The sequence below is a fragment of the Scyliorhinus torazame genome, chromosome 3 (assembly GCF_047496885.1).
Source record: "Scyliorhinus torazame isolate Kashiwa2021f chromosome 3, sScyTor2.1, whole genome shotgun sequence".
Taxonomy (NCBI): domain Eukaryota; kingdom Metazoa; phylum Chordata; class Chondrichthyes; order Carcharhiniformes; family Scyliorhinidae; genus Scyliorhinus; species Scyliorhinus torazame.
This window is the reverse complement of record NC_092709.1, coordinates 240,177,403-240,198,142: the sequence shown is the minus strand read 5'-3', so window position 1 is coordinate 240,198,142 and position 20,740 is coordinate 240,177,403. Positions and strand designations below refer to the sequence as shown.

The window sequence follows — 20,740 nt, the reverse complement described above, 5'->3', positions numbered from 1 at the left end:
ATTTGTGACCTTATGATGGAAGGAAGGGCATTAAAGAAGCAGTGGGACACTACCCTGAGAAACCCCTGCAACAATGACCTAGGGATTGAGATGGTTAACCTGCAACAACCAGCCATTGTCCTGTGTGTTAGGTATGACTCCAACCAGTGGAGAGATTCCCCCGATTCCCATTGATTCCAGTTTTGCTAGTGCACCTTAGTGATAAATTCATGTTTCCCACCCCACGATCTAATCATACGTCTTGACTTGTGTCTTACAGAATCTGCTGGAGATGGGGTGGGTCCATTTGGTGTCCCCTGCATCCAGCCCGTGCCACAGCCAGAGCCCCCCCCCCATGAGCTGAGCAGCGATGAGAGCAGCTCGGACACCAGCCCCCCCACCCGAGACTCAGGAGACCTCGGAGCTCGAGTGGGTGGATGACACTGATTTTCCGGCACAGCTGTCTCCAACACCCTCCACCATCCCAGAGACACACACCTCGGTCGGGCACTTTAGTGAAGTAGCTCCTGGGACAATATCTGATGCTCCGCGGAGTACAGCAGGTGTAGGTAGGAGCAGCCGAGGGGGTGGACCGTCAGACGCCAGGCTGACCCCAGGAACTAACTGCCGTTCAGATGGGTTTTGAGCTTCTGGAACGAACAATCCAAATCAATCGTGGAAATGCAGTCGCAGAGCCAGGGACTACACAACACCTCCTCCACAATAGTCCTCAATACCGGGCCCCGCAAGGCTGCGTATTTAGCCCCCTACTATGCTCCCTATACACACACACGATTGCGTGGCAAAATTTGGTTCCAACTCCATCTACAAGTTTGCTGATGACATGACCGCTGTGGGTCGAATCTCGAACAAGGAGTCAGAATACAGGAGAGAGTTAGAGAACCTAGTGAAGTGGTGTAATGGCAACAATCTATCCCTCAATGCCATCAAAACAAAAGAGCTGGTCATTGACTTCAGGAAGCAAAGTACTGTACACACTCTTGCCTGCATCAACGGGGCAGAGGTAGAGATGGTTGACAGCTTCAAATTCCTAGGTGTGCGAATCACCAACAATCCGTCCTGGTCCACCCACGTCAATGCTGCCACCAAGAAAGCACTACAGCGCCTATACCTCCTCAGGAAACTAAGAAAATTTGGCGTGTCCACATTAACTCTTACCAACTTTTACAGATGCACCAGAGAAAGCATCACAGCCTGGTATGGCAACTGCTCAGCCCAAAACAGTAAGAAACTTCAGAGAGTTGTGAACACCGCCCAGTCCATCACACAAACCTGCCTCCCATCCATTGACTCCATCTACACCTCCCGCTGCCTTGGGAAAGCGGGCAGCATAATCAAAGACCCCTCCCACCCGGCTTCCTCACTCTTCCAACTTATTCCATCGGGCAGGAGATACAAAAGTCTGAGAACACGCACAGACTCAAATACAGCTTCTTCCCCACTGTTACCAGACTCCTAAATTACCCTTTTATGGACTGACCTGATTAACACTACACCCCTGTATGCTTCACCCAATGTATTTACATTGTGTACCTTGTGTTGCCCTATTATGTATTTTCTTTTATTTCCCTTTCTTTTCATGTACTTAATGATCTGTTGAGCTGCTCACCGAGAAATACTTTTCACTGTACCTTGGTACACGTGACAATAAACAAATCCAATCCAATGTGCAGGATAGGTGGATTGGCCATGCTAAATTACCCCTTAATTGGGAAAAAAGGAAATTGGGTACTTTAAATTTATTTTAAAACGGTGCGATGGCAGAGGATTTCTCCTTGGATTGCAGTTCACAGCAACCAATATCCCAAAACTGGACTCTTAAACAACCCTCTTATGGACTGATCTGATTAATACTACACTCCTGTATGCTTCATCTGATGCCGGTAGAGGTATTTACATTGTGTACCTTGTGTTGCCCTATTACGTATTTTCTTTTCATGTACAAAATGATTTGTTTGAGCTGCACGCAGAAAAATACTTACTGTCCCTCAGTACACGTGGCAATAAACAAATCCGTTCCAAAACAGCTGCATGCGCCTCGAGTGGAACCCCTTTCGGTTTGTGTACAGCGGCCTGTCACCTGCAGGTGCTCGTAGGGGGACATGCATCCCATTGATCACCCCCTGGACCTGGGGCATCCCATCAATGGCAGCGAATCCCGCTACCCGGGAGCCTGGTGAGCTTGGTCCACATTGAAATTGATGTTTTGTGCCAACTGGGCATATAGGGCCTTACTGATGGCGCGGATGCACCGTGCACTGAGGTCTGTGAGGTCTCGGACAGGTCCCCGCTCAGCGCCTGGAAGGACCCCATGGAGTAAAATTCAGGACGACCATCACCTTGACAGCCATCGGGAGCAAGGCGTGCCATCATCTGGCAGATACGTTGCAATGTCGCTCTGCTCAGCCAGAGTCTTCGATGTCATGCCTGGTCCAGCAGGTGTTCTAATGATGGGCACTGCCAGCACACACAAGGCCACATGAGGTGTCCCCTTTGGCACCTCCTGGGCCTGTTGGGTGGCTCGCTCTCCATCCTGGGTGGCTGCTATCTGTTCCTCTGTGGCACACTCTGCTGCTGCAGCCTCCTCCTTGTCCTGGAGCAGCTCCAGCCTGTACAGCCACAGGACATCCCCCAGCCTGCGACGACTAGCAGGAAGGCCACCATTGCTGGTTGAGTTACAATATCCATTGTCTGCCGGGGGTGAAAGGCAATATGTTAGCATGGCTCGTGCCCCTGTGTCCTACCAGGTCTAATAGGCTACACAGTGCCCCCTAGTTGGTACTTCAGGCTCTGCCCCCACATCCTCCCCCCCCCCCCCACCCATCCTTGCATCCCTGGCCTTGTCGGTGGCCGGCACCGTGGGGGACTCTGTCCCTGATCCCAGGGGTACCATCGTCTGACACGGTCTTCGCTAGTGGCATGCACCACAGCCCCCATAGAAGCTACTGTGGGCTTTGCCCTGGGTGGGTTGCCAGGGGCACCCATATGGCCAGTGTGACTCTGCGGAACCAGGGGCCAAGGTTCATGGTCAGTGGGGTGTTCAGCAAGTTGGCTGCCTTGCCACTCATCTTGTTCTGCCGTCACCCCCATCCAAGCCAGCTCGACCAGTGGTTGGCACGGCAGCCCAGTCATGTCCTGCTTCCTCACTCTCGTTCCGTCATCCTGACGTCAGTTTCACTATTTGTAAAAAAACAAGTGAACCGCGCCACTGGGAACTCGGCCCATCGGAGGAGGAGGAGAAGAAGAAGAATCGCAGAGGCCCCGGAGAATAGCAGGCCGGGCCCACTAATGATATGCAAATGGTGTTTACTGTAAATGCGTTCCGGTACTCATTGATGTCGCTGTCGAGGTGATGGAGAATTGCGATTTGGCATGAATTGGGCGAGCGGCACGATTTTGGTGTTAGAACCTATTTTCTGCTCAATCGTACTTTGCGATTTAGCGTCAGCCAACAGAGAATCCCATCTGCTATGTTTACTTTGCAGTGGGATTGGTTACCTAGATGTATTTTACATTTAAATGACATCCATCAAACATATTTCCTTTCATCTTTCACAGATGCATGGAATATCTAAATGGGGAAATGAAAACATTTCCTTTTCCTTTGTGTACACACCATAGTAAAAGTAATCAGCACCCTTTTTTCCTGTGGTATAAATGGTTGTGATTGTTTGAAATTTGGCATTCTTGTGCTTGTCCTGATGAATGCATGAAGAAAAGCTTCAGCAACATCTCTCTTTCAGCAACATTCAATTTTTAAATCCGAATGCTGAATGACAATTAAAACAAAGATTTTAATTTGAACAAAGTTCCAGCAAATGAAAATAAAACGAACAATATTTTAAACTGCATGTACCTTGGAGTTCAATTTGATGGTTTCCAAACAGGTCCAAATGCAGTATACCTGCTTTACGTTGACTTTGGGCATCAGATACTACATCAGTGAAGGAGCAATACAAAATGATTTATGTAGGATACTAAAGTATACAACTGGCAGCACTGTGGCATGGTGGATAGCACTGCTGCCTCACAGTGCAGAGGACCCAGGTTCGATCCGGGCACAGGTCACTGTCCATGTGGAGTTTGCACATTCTCCCTGGTCTGCGTGGGTCTCACCCCCACAATCCAAAAGATGTGCAGGGTAGATGGATTGGCCATGCTAAATTGCTCCTTAAAAAGTATGTAACAAAGTGTCATAGTGATATGTTACTGTGAGTATTAATGATCTGGTAAATTTACATGGTTCTGATCCCAATGTCAACACCCTAATTCAAAAGTTATTTTTCATGCGGTTTATATTTATCAATTCCAAACAAGTTTTTCTTAAACTTAAAAATCTCACAATAAAGTTAAAAATGAAAACCAAATTATTTAGCAGCAAAGATAAAACTAATCAAATATCATAGGCAGCTGTGGTTTTGTTTGGCAGCTTAATCCATATACTGATCTGCAGAACTGCTTCAATTTTCAATTAGATTGGCATACAGTATGCATGTGTTTTACCACTTGGTATCTGAAGCAGTTAGTTAGAAAATTTGCTTACAATCTACAAATAAGTCATATTCTCATTACTTTTAAAATGTTTTGTTACTATTTGAAAACATATCCATTAAGAACAAAAAATATAAAGATGTAGGAAAAGCTCATTAACGACTATCTGAAAGAAAAGGGCAGCTTAATATTTTGTCATTAGTGTTCTGATAAAAAGTTAAACCAGAGTCATTAACCTACCCTCTTTCATATGCGGACTGATCTGCCTTAAATATTCTGCCAAATCACAAAGCATAACATGGATGATACATGCAACATATATTTTTCAGAATGTACTGTAAATTTGATATCTCCATGGCACTGTTGAAAAAATAGCGCAGATTTATTTTCTTAAAACTTTCCGAAAACTTTGTTGATTTGCCCAGGTTAATTCAAAGAGAGAGAATGCATTCATGATCTATTCCAGCACTCTCACCAATCCTAGTTTTTAGCCAGTCGTTATGTTCCAAGTATTTTGGTGGTTTTCTTATTTTCCCTGCTCATTCTCGTAGTTCTTCCTGTATCTCTCCACGATGATTCAATTGAATAAAGGAACTCAAGTGAGGTGTGGGATTAATTTTGTATTCTACCGTTCTGTGGGGTTCCACATGGGGACTTCAGTGACCAAATTGGCAGGGATGCAAGTAGTTCCCAAGCCACTGTCATTATGCACTAAAGCAGTTGTTATGACATGCAAAAGAGCACGAGGTTGGATTGGCTTTAAAGAGCTTTTCCTTCAACTATGAAGTTGGTGAAAAAAATGTAATGCAGGCATTTATATCTTACCACTTTATAGCACAAATTGCACACTTGAACACCAACACAAAATCAATCTTACTTTATGCTGTTTTGGCTTAATGTAATTTCATATGTTGCAAATAATAGGTTTCAAGCAAATGAGTCAATGAAAATTATAAGAGCAATTGAGAAGTGTTCTGATGAAATTTAATTTGTGACCTACTGACTCTCTCCAGATTCTGCCCGAGTTGCTGAGTATGTCCAACATTTCCTATTTTTACTTCAGATTTCCAGCATCCAGCTAATGCTCTTACATAATTTTTGTGTCTTCAGCAACCAAATGTTGAAACAAAACCCTAAAAGTCTATGTGCAATAAAGTATAAACTAGTTCAAAAGCATCCCTTTTTCTGTGTATGTATACACACTAATCCATGATCTTTACCTCACAAAGGAAAACATTACGATGAAGGAAATAACCATTCACCTTGCACATTTGCTACTGAATTGGCAACTTAAGCGGAGTTTGTAACTGTATTGCTTGGAGCGATTAAACTGAGACCAGCCACTCCTATTCAGCAGTAACCTTTATTTTTATTAATGAACAGTGAAAATCTGAGAATAATCTCTGATTTATTTGGCTATACTGGTTATTTACCTGCTAAATACAGTCTGTATTTTCAGTACAAAGACAGGCTATGTGCCAGTTAAACAAGTAGTATATATTATCAGTAATAAAGGTACAAAGTTAAAAATATGAATGATTTCACTCACTTAAAAAAGCAGCTGCAACCTACTGGTGTACAAAAATTCCAAAATTTCTATAAATACAATGAAATACAGCAAGCTTACTGTAAAATAGAAGCATACATATCACAGATAAATGGAACAGCTTTACAGTATGCACAGCAAGACATGTGACAAATAAACACTGGAAAGGGATATGAAAATACAAATTCCAACAGAAGAATCTCAGAACACCATCTGAAATTCTTAAACTTCAAGCAAAGAGACAATGTGAATGTGAATGGTTGGAGCGAGGGATGGTGATAGTAGACGGGGAGGGGACCATGTCGACAGTTGGAAGGCATTAGGCGTCAGACAGAGGCTTGTCAGGAACAGCTGCTGGTGAGTATTGATTGATAGTGTTTTCATTCTGTTTACCGAAGAGTTGCAGACAGTCCCAGGTTTGAGAAGAAGTGCAAGGCTGATACATACATACACAAAACATGCACACACACACACACACAAAAAGTAATTTGACAGATGGCTCGAGCAGCATCTACCACAGTGTCTTCAATACTTAATGTTTTAGAACTCTTTAAATTCTTGGAATATAATACATTTCAATTAAAATGTTAAATTTAAGACAAAATTAGTACTGTTGATTTTCTTTAACCTAAGTTGCGTTCATTAGACTGCACCATATAAAGAGAAATAAGACAAGACTTCATTATATGATACGTTGATTAATTTTCGGTTTTGAGTAAAGATTCAAGGCCAAACTTTTTGTTCAAAATCCTTAATTAAATACAAGCAAAAGCAGTCTAATTTGTCAATGGACAGGTACAATAGACATGCTACAAAAATCTAAGCTCTTTCAAGAACAGTGTTGGATAAAAAAAATTCTACAAATCACTTGTTTTAGTTTGTTCTAAAAGAGCTTCTTAATCTGTCTGGCACTATTTCAAATATTTAATAGTAGTAATAATAGTAGTATTAATACCAAGTAGCACATCATGTACATGCTATGGCGTTTACAATACCTAAACATTCCTTTCTATCCAAATGATTTACAAATGTTCTCTCATTATGCTCACTGGTCAGCTTCTTTATGTTGTGCACCTGACTAACAATATACAGAAATAATCAGAAGCAAAGTGCAAGACTCCACATCCACCCATCATTGTAGATTAATTCTGACAAGTATGTAGATTACTTCACCAATAGACCAGAAGTTATCATTGATCATGATTTTTAAAACTTTCACTGCTATGGTAGTAAAACTGATTACATACTAAAATATCATGCAACTACAGTAAAATGGCAAAAGGAGAAGTAGAAAATTGAACAAAACTAAGTTCACTATTTTGCTCAGATTTCAATTTAAACTGATTTCATCTTTCGGCTGATTTGAGATATGTTCGTCCGGTTTCAAAATTATTTGTTTCTCATGATATGCAGGATTTGGATCATTATTTAAAATGAACATTCAATAAAGTTATTCTAATACCATGAAGTTTAGACATGGTGTCTAAAGATTTGGAAAAGGTTTCAATTTCAATGTTCTAAATGGCAGTCAGTGCAGATATCATATTCTTCCTGGAATGTGCTCTTGATCAATTTCTTCAAGCAAGCTGATGAACTGATTGAAGCCTTCTCTTACAGCATCCATGTTCTCTACAGAGCAAGGCTGAAGGATCCACCGCTGACCCCTTGCAAGTGGCTCCAGTTCAAAGTATTTCTTAATCTGAAAAAGAAAATCACATTTTAGGAAACATGCTTTGACAGTCCACAAGTCAAAGTGTGATTGGATAATTTTACACTGACAAAAGAGAATGATTGAGGAGATCAGATGTGATATCCAAACACAGGCATGGGGGTCACTATAGATTTTGCCAATTTATTACGTTTTTGCATGTGTATTATTTACAGCGCAAAAGTGTTATACTGGACAAATATTCAGGACAAATCAAATTCTAAACTTTTTAAATATTGACTGGCCATTTTGTTTTTCAATATTCTTTCACGGGGTGTGGGCATCCCTGGCAAGGCCAGCATTTGTTACCCATCCCAAACTGCCCGAGACTTTCCGCAGGTCAGGACAGGTAAGGACGGCCGATTACCTTCCCCAAAGGCTATCAGTGACCAATGATGGGTTTTTACGACAATCAAAGAAAATTTCAAGGTCACCAGAACTGAGACTAGTTTTATATTCCAGATATATTAACTGAATTCAAATTCATCCAGTTGCCATGGTGGAATTTGAACCCATATCCTCAGAACATTAGTCTGGCTTCTAGATTACTGGTCCAGCAATATCAGAACCATAATGGTGCAAAGGAGGCCAGTTGTCTGCACTGGCTCTCCAAACAAGCGTTATGGTTTTTCCCCATACCTCTGTACAGTTTCTATTCATGTAAGAAGTCTTACAACACCAGGTTGAAGTCCAATAGGTTTGTTTTGAATCACTAGCTTTTGGAGTGCAACTCCTTCGTCAGGTGATTCTTATTGTGCCCACCCCAGTCCAACCGCCGGCAGCTCCACATCATGGCTACCATCTATTCAAGTAATCATCTAATGCCCCCTCGAATGCCTCAATTGAACTTGCCTCCACCAATCTTCCAGACCAGTGCATTCCAGATTCGAATCACACATTGTGAAAAGTTTTTTCTCACAACACATTTGCTTCTTTTGCAAATCACCTTAAATCCATGCCTGCTCGTTCTTGATCCCTTTACGAGGGGTAATATTTCTCCCTGTCTACTCTGCCCAGCCCCATCATGATTTCAGCAATAACCTGCTCACAGAAGCTCAGTTTAGGTTCCACCAGGGTCACTCAGCTCCTGACCACAGTACAGCTTTGGTTCAAAGATGGACAAAAGAGCTGAATCCTTGATGAGGTGAGAGTGACTGACCTTGATATCAAGGCAGCATTTGACAGACTTTATCATCAAGGAGCCCTCACAAAACTGGAGCCAATGGGAATCAGGGGAGAAAGGTTTCTGCTGGAGTCATACCTTACCCAAAGAAAATGGTTTTGGTTGTTATTGGAATCATCACAGTCCCAGGACATCACTGCAAGACATGATGAACAGTGGCAGACGTGTGTACCGCCTACAAGAGACTGAAGGAACTCACCAAGCTTCCTTAGTCAGCACCTTCCATACCCTTGGCCACTGCCATTTGAAGGACAAGAGCAACAACTACCTGGGAACACCACCATCTGGAGGTTCCTCTCCAAGTCACTCATCATCCTGACTTGGAAAAATATTGCGGTTCCTTCACTGTCGCTAGGTCAAAATTCTGAAATTTCCTCCCTAACAGCACGGCTCGTGAACCTGCAACTCAGGACTGCAGCGGTTCAAGATGGCAGCTCACCACCACCATCTGAAAGGCACCTAAGGATGAGCAATAAATGTTGCCCTAGCCAGTGACACCCACATCCCACAAATGAATAACATCTGTGTCATATCTCTTCTCAGCCTTCTTCTTTCCAAGGGTAAGAACAGTCCCAAACTCTCCAATCTATTATAACTAAACTGATCTTACCACTATACCACTGTCTCCCCAAACTGCAAGCAATACAATTAATGTTTGTACATTTCAGGTATTTTATTGAACTGATTTGGTAATGCATCATGGTCTCTCGTTCACAATTGTGTATTATGTGCGGTGCTGATTACTTAGAAAAGTTAGTTTCCAGATTAGCACTCATGCAGACATTTATCCTTTAACAGTCTTATTGACCAATAAATTAAGCTCAGTTACAAATAATGTAAAAGCTCATCAAATTTGAGAGCATTTTCTTATTGAAACATTCACTATGCTCATTAGAGTACATTTTTCATTAAGAATGACATTAACATTCTAGTATAGAATTTTCAAGCAAATTTAATTCAAGAAAACTGATGTGTACCTGAAAACAAAGAAGAATGTTTAGAAATACCAGAACTGTCTAGTCAGACTTTTAATGAGTAGCTTATTTAACTCTTTAATTGCTAAAGTCCATGTTTATTTTAAAAGTTTCATTAACTACGGTGCAATGTTTCAATTAAAAGCAATCAACAGGATGTTTTAAAAAAAAATCATTTAACTCGTATACATTTCATCAGCTCACATGGTTCTTGTAGGCAACTTGATCTCCTCCAACCATTCTAACTGGACTTTTCTTCAGACAGCTTCTCAAGAGTGACAACAATGTGCCAATGATCATTTCCCCTTTCTCATACTGGATGGCTCGAGTTAGTGTTTCTAATCGTGGCAACAATGTACTTTCACCACAGCAACAATATCTCACACATTTTAACAAAAATCAAACCAGATATATGGCGCTTCTTGTAATCTCCCTCAGGCTTTCAAACCTTAATAAAATGCCCAATACTTCACTCCATACTGCACTGGCACTGGGTCAACAACATTGGAAGTCACAAAAATGAAAAATAAATGAGCACTGATGATCAGCCTTATTTTCCAATACATACTGGTGCAACTGCCAGTCGCATGAAACCTCAAAATTGACCCTGGAGAACAAATATTCTTAACCTTCAGACTTTTAAATGTTAGTAGATTGCAGTGCAAGTGTTTTTTTTTAAATAAGAAAGTCTTGAAAACAACAGGGATTATGTTGCCCAGAAAGGACCGTGCTTATATTAGAGGATTACCGTTTACTTCATCTTACTGGAAATGAGCCCATTTTTAAAAATGGGTGTGTGTCAGTTTCAGAAAATGGACTAGGGAACATGCAAGGTGTGTGTCTGTTGGCATCACCAGCAGTTAAGTTCAATTCCAATTTATTATCATAGAATTATTCAGCAAAGGAGGCAGTCATTTGACCCATCATGCTTCTATCATCTCTGATAGAGCTAACCAGTTTGTCATACATCACTGTTCTTTCCCTGTAAGCCTCTTCCATTCAAGTATTTGCCCAATTCTCTTTTGAATGCTACTTGAGAATCTGCCTCCACCATTTTTTCAGGCAGAGCATTTCAGATGACAGGAATTTGCGATGTTTAAACAAAAATCCTAACATTGCCCATTTGCCAATCATCTGAAATCTGTCCCCTCTGGGTACCTCCTTAGACTGAGAAAAAAACTTCTGATTCACTCTATCAAAGACCTTCAAAATTTTGGAGACCTCTATAACATTTCTTTTTAACCTTCCCTGCTTTAAGCAAAACAATCCTGCTTCACCGCATATAAAAGAAGTCCCTCAAACCTGGTACTGTAATGATTAATATAATGCTTATATATTTGAAATTAGGAAGTATTTATGTACTCTAGGATATGCAAAATAGTAAAATATCTTGTTTACAGACAAACAGAAATTAATGTGTGGTTGCTCCAACAACGTAGTGCAACACGTGTTTTGTGTTATCTGCATATTTTGTTTCTAATTGAAAAATCAGAAAGGTCAGTTCACCATCTGGAAAGCGTACATGGAAAATAAACAGCTGGCAGTGGGCTACAAATCTGTAACATACTTGAGGGATTTGGATGACGTCAAAGAGTTTACATAGTAATCTGAACCCAAGAGTGTAGTACAGTCTTGATATACTCCCAATCATCACTTAAAATATAGTCAACTTAGTTTTATTTGTTCAGAGCATTCCTGTTGGGAGGTTTCCCATTGAAGTTAGACTTTTTTGTTAGCATTGCTAATAGGCACCATTATAGTTGGAAAGCTTTTCTGTGTAACTTTCATGTGATAGGAATGGAGACATTTTACAGTTTGACTACACCAAGGTTATAATAAAGTTAGTTGACAGAAACAGTGGACATTTACTGGAGTAAGAACATGCGTGTTTCAAAAATGCCAGTTTGCTGGTTTATTCAGTACTTTCCAAATTGAGCATTTTCCCATTTCCTATAGGAAAGACAGTACCAAGGTTCTTTCCCCCCAAATTGCTTTACACTACTTTCTGTCAGGGTCGACTGTCCTTACTTACCAGTCAAAATGTTCCTTCAACTTATCCCCGTTGTTACGACCAACCTCAGGTGAGGTTCTCCAAAAGTTGGTGATCTGGTCAAGACCCCTTGATCGGTCACCGCCTGGCTGGGATACCCCAAAATGTTTACAAACTCAGGTGAGGAGGGATGACTGCCTCCGATTCTTTACTCAACCCACCCTCTGCTGGTAGCAACAAGGTTTAATCTAGGGTACCTTTCTCAGATCCAATTAACTAGGCTTGGGTTAAGATAGAGTAAAACACAAATCTACATTTATTCGGATTAGAAGAAAGAATTGTGTCCAATGATGAGTAATCATAAATAAAACCTTGATTTGTGAGGTGTAGGTGATGATGCGTTGCGGTGATTCCGAATTGATTGCAGTATGGTCGGCCTCTGTAGATGAATAATTGATTCTTTGATTCAGGTGTTCTGTGGTTTGGTAGAGATGTCTGTTCCGTTTGCCCATTTGCAGCTGTGCTTTACTGGAAATGGTAATCAGCCTTTGGATGCGTTTAGAAGTATTCGGTCTGTCAATGGCTGACTGTATACTCTTAGCCATCTTTGGTGTTTGCGTTTATTTTAAAATATGAAACTCAGGTCCTTTTGAAGTCCAATATTTCCATGTGTAATTCACTGTTTTCTTTTCTCCATCATTATGACATTTCCTCACAAAAAGGGAGAAAGAACTTCTAAAGCAACAAAACACTCACACATTCATTCTCTGAGCAACTGTCAATATCCAGATGATCCTAAACAGTTTTTATCCTGTCCTAAACAAGATAACCTGCTCACATTCTCCCCCACCCCCCCCCCCCCCCCCCCCACCCCAAAATGGTTGGCTACACTTAAATATGTGTCAGCTTTGCCTCAAAGTCTCGTGTTTTTTCCTCATCATCAGCTCCGGTTGATAGCCCCATCTGTCCCTCGCTGTGACTCTGGATTAAATATCTTCAGAGGTTTGAGTATTTTACTTGGCTGTTGGGCTGCACCATTCCAGTCAAGTGGAATACTTTTCCTGCCTCCGGGACCCTTAAATTGGCCGATTCAGACCCAGGCACTTTTACAGGTCTAATTGCCATTCATCCCCCACCATCTGGCCTGCGAAATCCTACCAACTGTCCTGGCTTGATGTAATTCACACCTCTTTAACCTGGGGTTACCCCATCTCTGGATCTGTAAAGATTTAATCACCTGCTAATGGTCGCATTCCAAGCATTGTTTGGCATCTTTGAATTTGTCTATATATGTGTTTCTGGAACATACCTCTTCATTCATCTGAGGAAGGAGCAGCGCTCCGAAAGCTAGTGACATCGAAACAAACCTGTTGGACTTTAACCTGGTGTTGTAAGACTTCGTAATTGCCAGGAGGTAGTGGATTGTTCTCTGACTTCCACCTCCTGTAGGCATTCTGTACCAGCACTTCATTTTTAGTGAGCTTTTCATCAACTCAGTCCTGGCTGAGGTCTACAGCTTGTTTGATTATGTCTGGTTTATCAGGGCATTCCTTGCATGGGTTTCTCTGCTATTCTCCCCATGATTTCTGCTCTCTTAGGGCAGACTCTCCTATCTTCCTCTTTTCTTCGAGAAGGGGTCTTCTCCTAAACTGTCCCATGTGCTAGGGGACATTGCTGCTTTCAAGTGGAGGTTCAGTTCTTGCTTTTAACTCCAGGTGGCTTATCAACTGGGTGAGGTATCACACTCATTCTTTCAGGGCCAATTTGGAAACTATTCTGCTTGTCATTTAATTTTGCCATAAAATGGTCAGCAGAATCAGTCACTGGCCAGGGCCTTTGGCTTTGCCGAGGGCGCTGTGCTAACCTGTTCTGTGTCCTGCAAAACATCACTGTCTTCTGGTGGAGGTTCAGATTCAGCCATGCTCCCTTTTTGACTGGAAAAGGCGTTTTCCTCAATGGCTGGGAGTTCATTTTGGGATTGCCTCCAAATTTGGAAAGTTAATAATACTAAATCTTTATTGTGACAAGTAGGCTTACATTTAACACTGTAATGAAGTTACTGTGAAAAGCCCCTACTTGCCACATTCCGGCACCTGTTCGGGTACACAGGGAGAATTCAGAATGTCCAAATTACCTAACAGCGCGTCTTTCAGGACTTATGGGAGGTTTGGGTAATCAGACCTCTTGCTCACCCAACAATTTACTGACATAGAATCCCTACAGTACAGAAGGAGGTCATTCAACACAGCAGTTCTGCACTGATCCATCAAAAGACCACCCTACCTAGGCCTAATCCCCCACCCTATTCCTGCAACCCCATCCTAAGGGGTAGTTTAAAATGGCCAATCAACCTAACCTGCACATCTTTGGACTGTGGGAAGGAACCGGAGCACCCGGAGGAAACCCACGCAGACATGGGGAGAACATGCAAACTCCACACAGTCACCCGAGGTTGGAATCAAACCTGGGTCCCTGGTGCTGTGAGGCAACAGTGCTAACTACTATGCCACCGTGCTGCCTCCTTTTGACTTAAATTGAAGCAAGGTTGTTTTCTTACCAACAGGATGGTTTGCACCTGAACCAGAGGGGCACCCATATCCTGGGAGGAAAATTTGCTACGGCTCTTCGGGGGGGTTTAAACTAATTTGTCAGGGGGATGGGAAAACAAGCTGTAGTCCAGAAGCCAGTGTTGAAAGTAGTGAGGTACTGAGGAGGGTATCAAGGTCGCAGGAGTGTACCGGCAGGCAGGAAAGTGGGTTGAAGTGTGTCTACTTTAATGCAAGGAGCATCCGGAATAAGGTAGGTGAACTTGGAGCATGGATTGGTACTTGGGACTACGATGTTGTGGCCATTACGGAGACATGGTTAGAACAGGGACAGAAATGGTTGTTGGAAGTTCCGGGGTATAAATGTTTCAGTAAAAGTAGGGAAGGTAAATGTCCATCACACGAACCTGCCTCCCATCCATTGACTCCATCTACACCTCCCGCTGCCTGGGGAAAGCGGGCAGTATAATCAAAGATCCCTCCCACCCGGCTTACTCACTCTTCCAACTTCTTCCATCGGGCAGGAGATACAGAAGTCTGAGAACACGCACGAACAGACTGAAAAACAGCTTCTTCCCCACTGTCACCAGACTCCTAAATGACCCTCTTATGGACTGATTTCATGAACACTACACCCTGTATGCTTCATCCGATGCCAGTGCTTATGTAGTTACATTGTATATGTTGTGTTGCCCTATTATGTATTTTCTTTTATTCCCTTTTCTTCTCATGTACTTAATGATCTGTTGAGCTGCTCGCAGAAATTTACTTTTCACTGTACCTCGGTACACGTGACAATAAACAAATCCAATCCAAGGAGGTAAAAGAGGTGGAGGAGTAGCATTGTTAATCAAGGATAGTTTAACGGTTGCAGAAAGGCAGTTCGAGGGGGATCTGCCTACTGAGGTAATATGGGCTGAAGTTAGAAATAGGAAAGGAGCGGTCACGTTGTTAGGAGTTTTCGATAGGCCCCTAAATAGTAATAGAGATGTGGAGGATGAAATTGCAAAGCAGATTATGGATAGGTGTGGAGATCTCAGGGTAGTTGCCGTGGGTGACTTTAACTTTCCAAATATTGATTGGAACCTCCATAGGTCGAACAGTTCGGACGGGGCAGTTTTTGTACAGTGTGTGCAGGAGGGCTTCCTGACACAATATGTGGATAGGCTGACAAGAAGTGAGGCCACATTGATATGGTACTGGGTAATGAACCGGGCCAAGTGTTGGATTTGTTTGTGGGAGAGCACTTTGGAGATAGTGACCACAATTCGGTGTCTTTCATTATTGCAATGGAGAGGAATAGGGCCATACATAAAACATAGAACATAGAAAAATACAGCACAGAACAAGCCCTTCGGCTCACGATGTTGTGCCGAACCTTTGTCCTAGATTAATCATAGATTATCATTGAATTTACAGTGCAGAAGGAGGCCATTCGGCCCATTGAGTCTGCACCAGCTCTTGGAAAGAGCACCCTACCCAAAGTCAACACCTCCACCCAACACTAAGGGCAATTTTGGACACTAAGGGCAATTTATCATGGCCAATCCACCTAACCTGCACATCTTTGGACTGTGGGAGGAAACCGGAGCACCCGGAGGAAACCCACGCAGATACGGGGAGGATGTGCAGACTCCACACAGACAGTGACCCAAGCCGGAATCGAACCTGGTACCCTGGAGCTGTGAAGCAATTGTGCTATCCACAATGCTACCGTGCTGCCCTCAAGAACAAATAAATCTACACTATCATTTTACTGAATCCATGTACCTATCCAATAGCTGCTTGAAGGTCCCTAATGTTTCCGACTCAACTACTTCCACAGGCAGTGCATTCCATGCCCCCACTACTCTCTGGGTAAAGAACCTACCTCTGACAACCCCTCTATATCTTCCACCATTCACCTTAAATTTATGTCCCCTTGTAATGGTTTGTTCCACCCGGGGAAAAAGTCTCTGACTGTCTACTCTATCTATTCCCCTGATCATCTTATAAACCTCTATCAAGTCGCCCCTCATCCTTCTCCGTTCTAATGAGAAAAGGCCCAGCACCCTCAACCTTTCCTCGTAAGACCTACTCTCCATTCCAGGCAACATCCTGGTAAATCTCCTTTGCACCTTTTCCAAAGCTTCCACATCCTTCCTAAAATGAGGCGACCAGAACTGTACACAGTACTTCAAATGTGGCCTTACCAAAGTTTTGTACAGCTGCATCATCACCTCACGGCTCTTAAATTCAATCCCTCTGTTAATGAACGCTAGCACACCATAGGCCTTCTTCACAGCTCTATCCACTTGAGTGGCAACTTTCAAAGATGTATGAACATAGACCCCAAGATCTCTCTGCTCCTCCACATTGCCAAGAACTCTACCGTTAACCCTGTATTCCGCATTCATATTTGTTCTTCCAAAATGGACAACCTCACACTTTTCAGGGTTAAACTCCATCTGCCACTTCTCAGCCCAGCTCTGCATCCTATCTATGTCTCTTTGCAGCCGACAACAGCCCTCCTCACTATCCACAACTCCACCAATCTTCGTATCGTCTGCATATTTACTGACCCACGGCAGGGCAAGGTTTATAATTGGGTGAGGGGTAATTATGATGTGATTAGGCAAGAATTAGGGAGTATAAGATGGGAACAGAAACTGTCAGGGAAAGGAACAAATGAAAAGTGGAGCTTGTTCAAGGAACAAATACTGCGTGTCCTTGATAGGTATGTCCCTATCAGGCAGGGAGGAAATGGCCGTGTGAGGGAACCATGGTTCACAAAAGAGATTGAATGTCTTGTCAAGAGGAAAAAGGAAGCGTATGTAAGGAGGAGAAAACAAAGTTCAGTTGGGTCACTTGAGGGTTACAAGTTAGCAAGGAATGAGCTAACAAAAGGGCTTAGAAGAGCTAGGAGGGGGCATGAGAAGTCCTTTGCGGGTCGGATCAAGGAAAACCCCAAGGCTTTTTACTCTTATGTGAGAAATAAAAGAATGACCAGGGTGAGGTTAGGGCCGGTCAAGGACAGTAGTGGGAACTTGTGCATGGAGTCAGAAGAGATAGGAGAGGAGTTGAATGAATACTTTTCTTCAGCGTGCACGAGGAGGGGGGCTATATTTTTGAGGATGAGTGTGTGATACAGGTGGGTAGGCTGGAAGAGGTAGATGTTCTGAGGGATGATGTATTAGCAATTTTGAAAAACCTGAGGGTCGACAAGTCCCCTGGGCCAGATGGGATATATCCTCGGATTCTTTGGGAGGCAAGGGATGAGATTGCAGAGCCTTTGATCTTTGGGTCCTCACTGTCCACTGGGATAGTGCCAGAGGACTGGAGAGTAGCGAATGTTGTTCCTCTGTTCAAGGGAATAGGAATGACCCTAGTAATTATAGGCCGGTTAGTCTTACTTCGGTGGTCGTTAAGTTAATGGAAAGGATCCTGAGGGATAGGATTAATGACCATTTGGAAAGATGCAGCTTAATCCGGGATAGTCAACATGGATCGTCTTGCCTCACAAATTTGATTGAATTCTTTGAGGAGGCAACTAAGTGTGTAGATGAAGGTAGAGCAGTTGATGGTAAGGCGTTTGATAAGGTTCCCCATGGTCGGCTCATGAAGAAAGTAAGGAGGTGTGGGATAGAGGGAAATTTGGCCAATTGGATAAGTAACTGGTTATCACATAGAAGACAGAGGGTGGTGGTGGATGGAAAATTCTCAGACTGGAGACCAATTACCAGCGGTATCAGTGCTGGATCCTCTGCTATTTGTGATTTTTATAAATGACTTGGCGGAGGGGGCTGAAGGGTGTGTCAGTAAATTTGCTGATGACACCAAGATTGGTGGAGTAGTGGATTAGGTGGAGGGCTGTTGTAGGCTGCAAAGAGACATTGATAGGATGCAGAGCTGGGCCAAAAAATGGCAGATGGAGTTTAACCCTGAGAAGTGCGAGGTGATTCATTTTGGTAGGACAAATTTGAATGTGGATTACAGGGTCAACAGCAGGGTTCTGAGGAATGTGGAGGAACAGAGAGATCTTGGGGTTCATGTCCACAGATCTCTGAAGGTTGCTGCTCAAGTGGATAGAGCCGTGAAGAAGGCCTATAGTGTTTTAGCGTTTATTAACAGGGGATTTGAGTTTAAGAGCCGTGGGGTCATGCTGCAACTGTATAGGACCCTTGTGAGACCACATTTGGAGTATAGTGTGCAGTTCTGGTCACCACATTATAGGAAGGATGTGGAAGCATTGGAAAAGGTGCAAAGAAGATTTACCAGGATGAAAATCACTTTTGAAAATGAAAATCACTTATTGTCACAAGTAGGCTTCAAATGAAGTTACTGTGAAAAGCCCCGAGTTGCCACATTCCGGCGCCTGTTTGGGGAGGCTGATACGGGAATTGAACCGTGCTGCTGGCCTGCCTTGATCTGCTTTAAAACCCAGCTCTTTAGCCCTGTGCTAAACTAGCCCCATATAATGCTGCCTGGATTGGAGGGTAGGTCTTATAAGGAAATGTTGAGGGAGCTAGGGCTTTTCTCACTGGAGCAAAGGAGGATGAGAGGCGACTTAATAGAGGTTTATAAGATGATGATGAGGGGGATAGAGTGGATGTTCAGAGACTATTTCCTCGGGTGGATGTAGCTGTTACAAGGGGGCATAACTATAAGGTTCAGGGTGGAAGATATAGGAGGGATGTCCGAGGTAGGTTCTTTACTCAGAGATTGGTTAGGGTGTGGAATGGACTTCCTGCTGTGATAGTGGAGTCGGACACTTTAGGAACTTTCAAGCGGTTATTGGATAGGCACATGGAGCACACCAGAATGACAGGGAGTGGGATAGCTTGATCTTGGTTTCGGACAAAGCTCGGCACAACATCGAGGGCCGAAGGGCCTGCTGTGCTGTACTGTTCTATAGAGTATCTGTTTGTGAAGCTTTCTGGGATCTTTGTTCAAAAGTAAAAACATTTCAGATAGTCAGACCTCCTGCTTACCCAGCAAGAGTACGTCCTGCTTCTTTATAGAGTGCTCTGCCTGGAGTCTAACCTTCCTGTGTTTCAACTGCTTTGCCACATGGCTTTTCAGCTAAGTGAGGCATCACCCTCACTCTTCCTTGGCTATTTGGGAATTTCTGTTCCCAATTTACATTCACCGTGAAGCCATTACTTAAACAGAACACTGGGTCATTTGCACTCTAATTTGTTGTCCTGAGAATTTGTATTCTCTCACTTGTTCCCTGTGTTCCGGAACATTACCTCCTCCAAGTGGATGTTTGGCTCCTGCTGTACTCCTTTGCAGCTTTTCAAACTGGTGAAGCATCTTCCTCACTATCTGCTTCTCAACTCAGGAATCCCCCCCCCCCCCTCATCCCCATTTAGGTCTGCCATGAAATTGTCTGTCAAGTAGGTAATCTTCATTTTTGAAATAATAATCTTTATTATTGTCACAAGTAGGCTTACATAAACACTGCAATTAAGTTACTGTGAAAAGCCCCTAGTCGCCACACTACTGCACCTGAGCGGGTACACGGAGGGAGAATTCAGAATATCCAATTCACCTAACAAACACATCTTTTGGGACTTGTGGTAGGAAACTGGAGCACCCGGAGGACAGACACAGTGGGAACATGCAGACTCCGCACAGACAGTGACCCAAGCCGGGAATCGAACATGGGACCCTGGCGCTGTGAAGCAACAGTGCTAACCATTGTGCTACTGTGCCACCCACTCTTATTCCCCTGTTTAATCTTTACAGATTCTTCACGGATTCTATTTACGACTGTTGGCATATCTCTAGTCCTTTGAATTTCCAGTAACCCGAACTCTGCAGCTGGGTGTGGCACCGCTCGCACGATCCCCTTACTTGTCTCAGAGTTTGCCTGGTCCCCGTTTAACTCTGCAAAGAATATATTTACTAACTCAACTTCCAGGTCATCCTCTTTGCCTGGCTCAAATTCCACTGATCTTGCATGAACCTTTGGCAACTGCACACTTGGCCTTTTTAAATTCCAGCTGTTCCTTAATTCCCATCCTCACTGATGCTGTTGTCTTCTCTGGGGCCTCTGAACACTGCTTAGCTCTCTGCCTTGCTGCAGACTTTTGCTGTGCTTTCCCTGTCTCTTCGATTGCCAGTAGTCCTGGCCTAGCTATTCCAACTCTTACTGGCCTACGGCCCTCCTTCAGACATCTGACCCATTCTGGGTTCCCTGTATTCCTATAGAACCTGGCTGGCTTCCTCCAGCCCTTTTAGCTTCCTTTGATTCAAGTATTCTTTCCTGACTGCTCAGGAATACTATTCTATAGTATGCTTTTAATGCCTCGATCTTT

The 20,740-nt window shown here is 43.2% G+C and overlaps 1 protein-coding gene across 4 annotated transcripts in view; it reads right to left on the bottom strand.

The window, feature by feature from the left end:
* Positions 1-5,840: 5,840 nt before the first annotated feature.
* Positions 5,841-20,740, bottom strand: part of arl15b (ADP-ribosylation factor-like 15b) — a 385,274-nt gene continuing 370,374 nt past the window's right edge. For all 4 annotated transcript variants that reach the window (XM_072497052.1, XM_072497053.1, XM_072497051.1 and 1 more), the window contains one exon: positions 5,841-7,736. In XM_072497052.1, the coding sequence (XP_072353153.1) occupies positions 7,578-7,736 (159 nt within the window). In that variant the 3' untranslated portion in view covers positions 5,841-7,577. The remainder of the gene's footprint in view (positions 7,737-20,740) is intronic.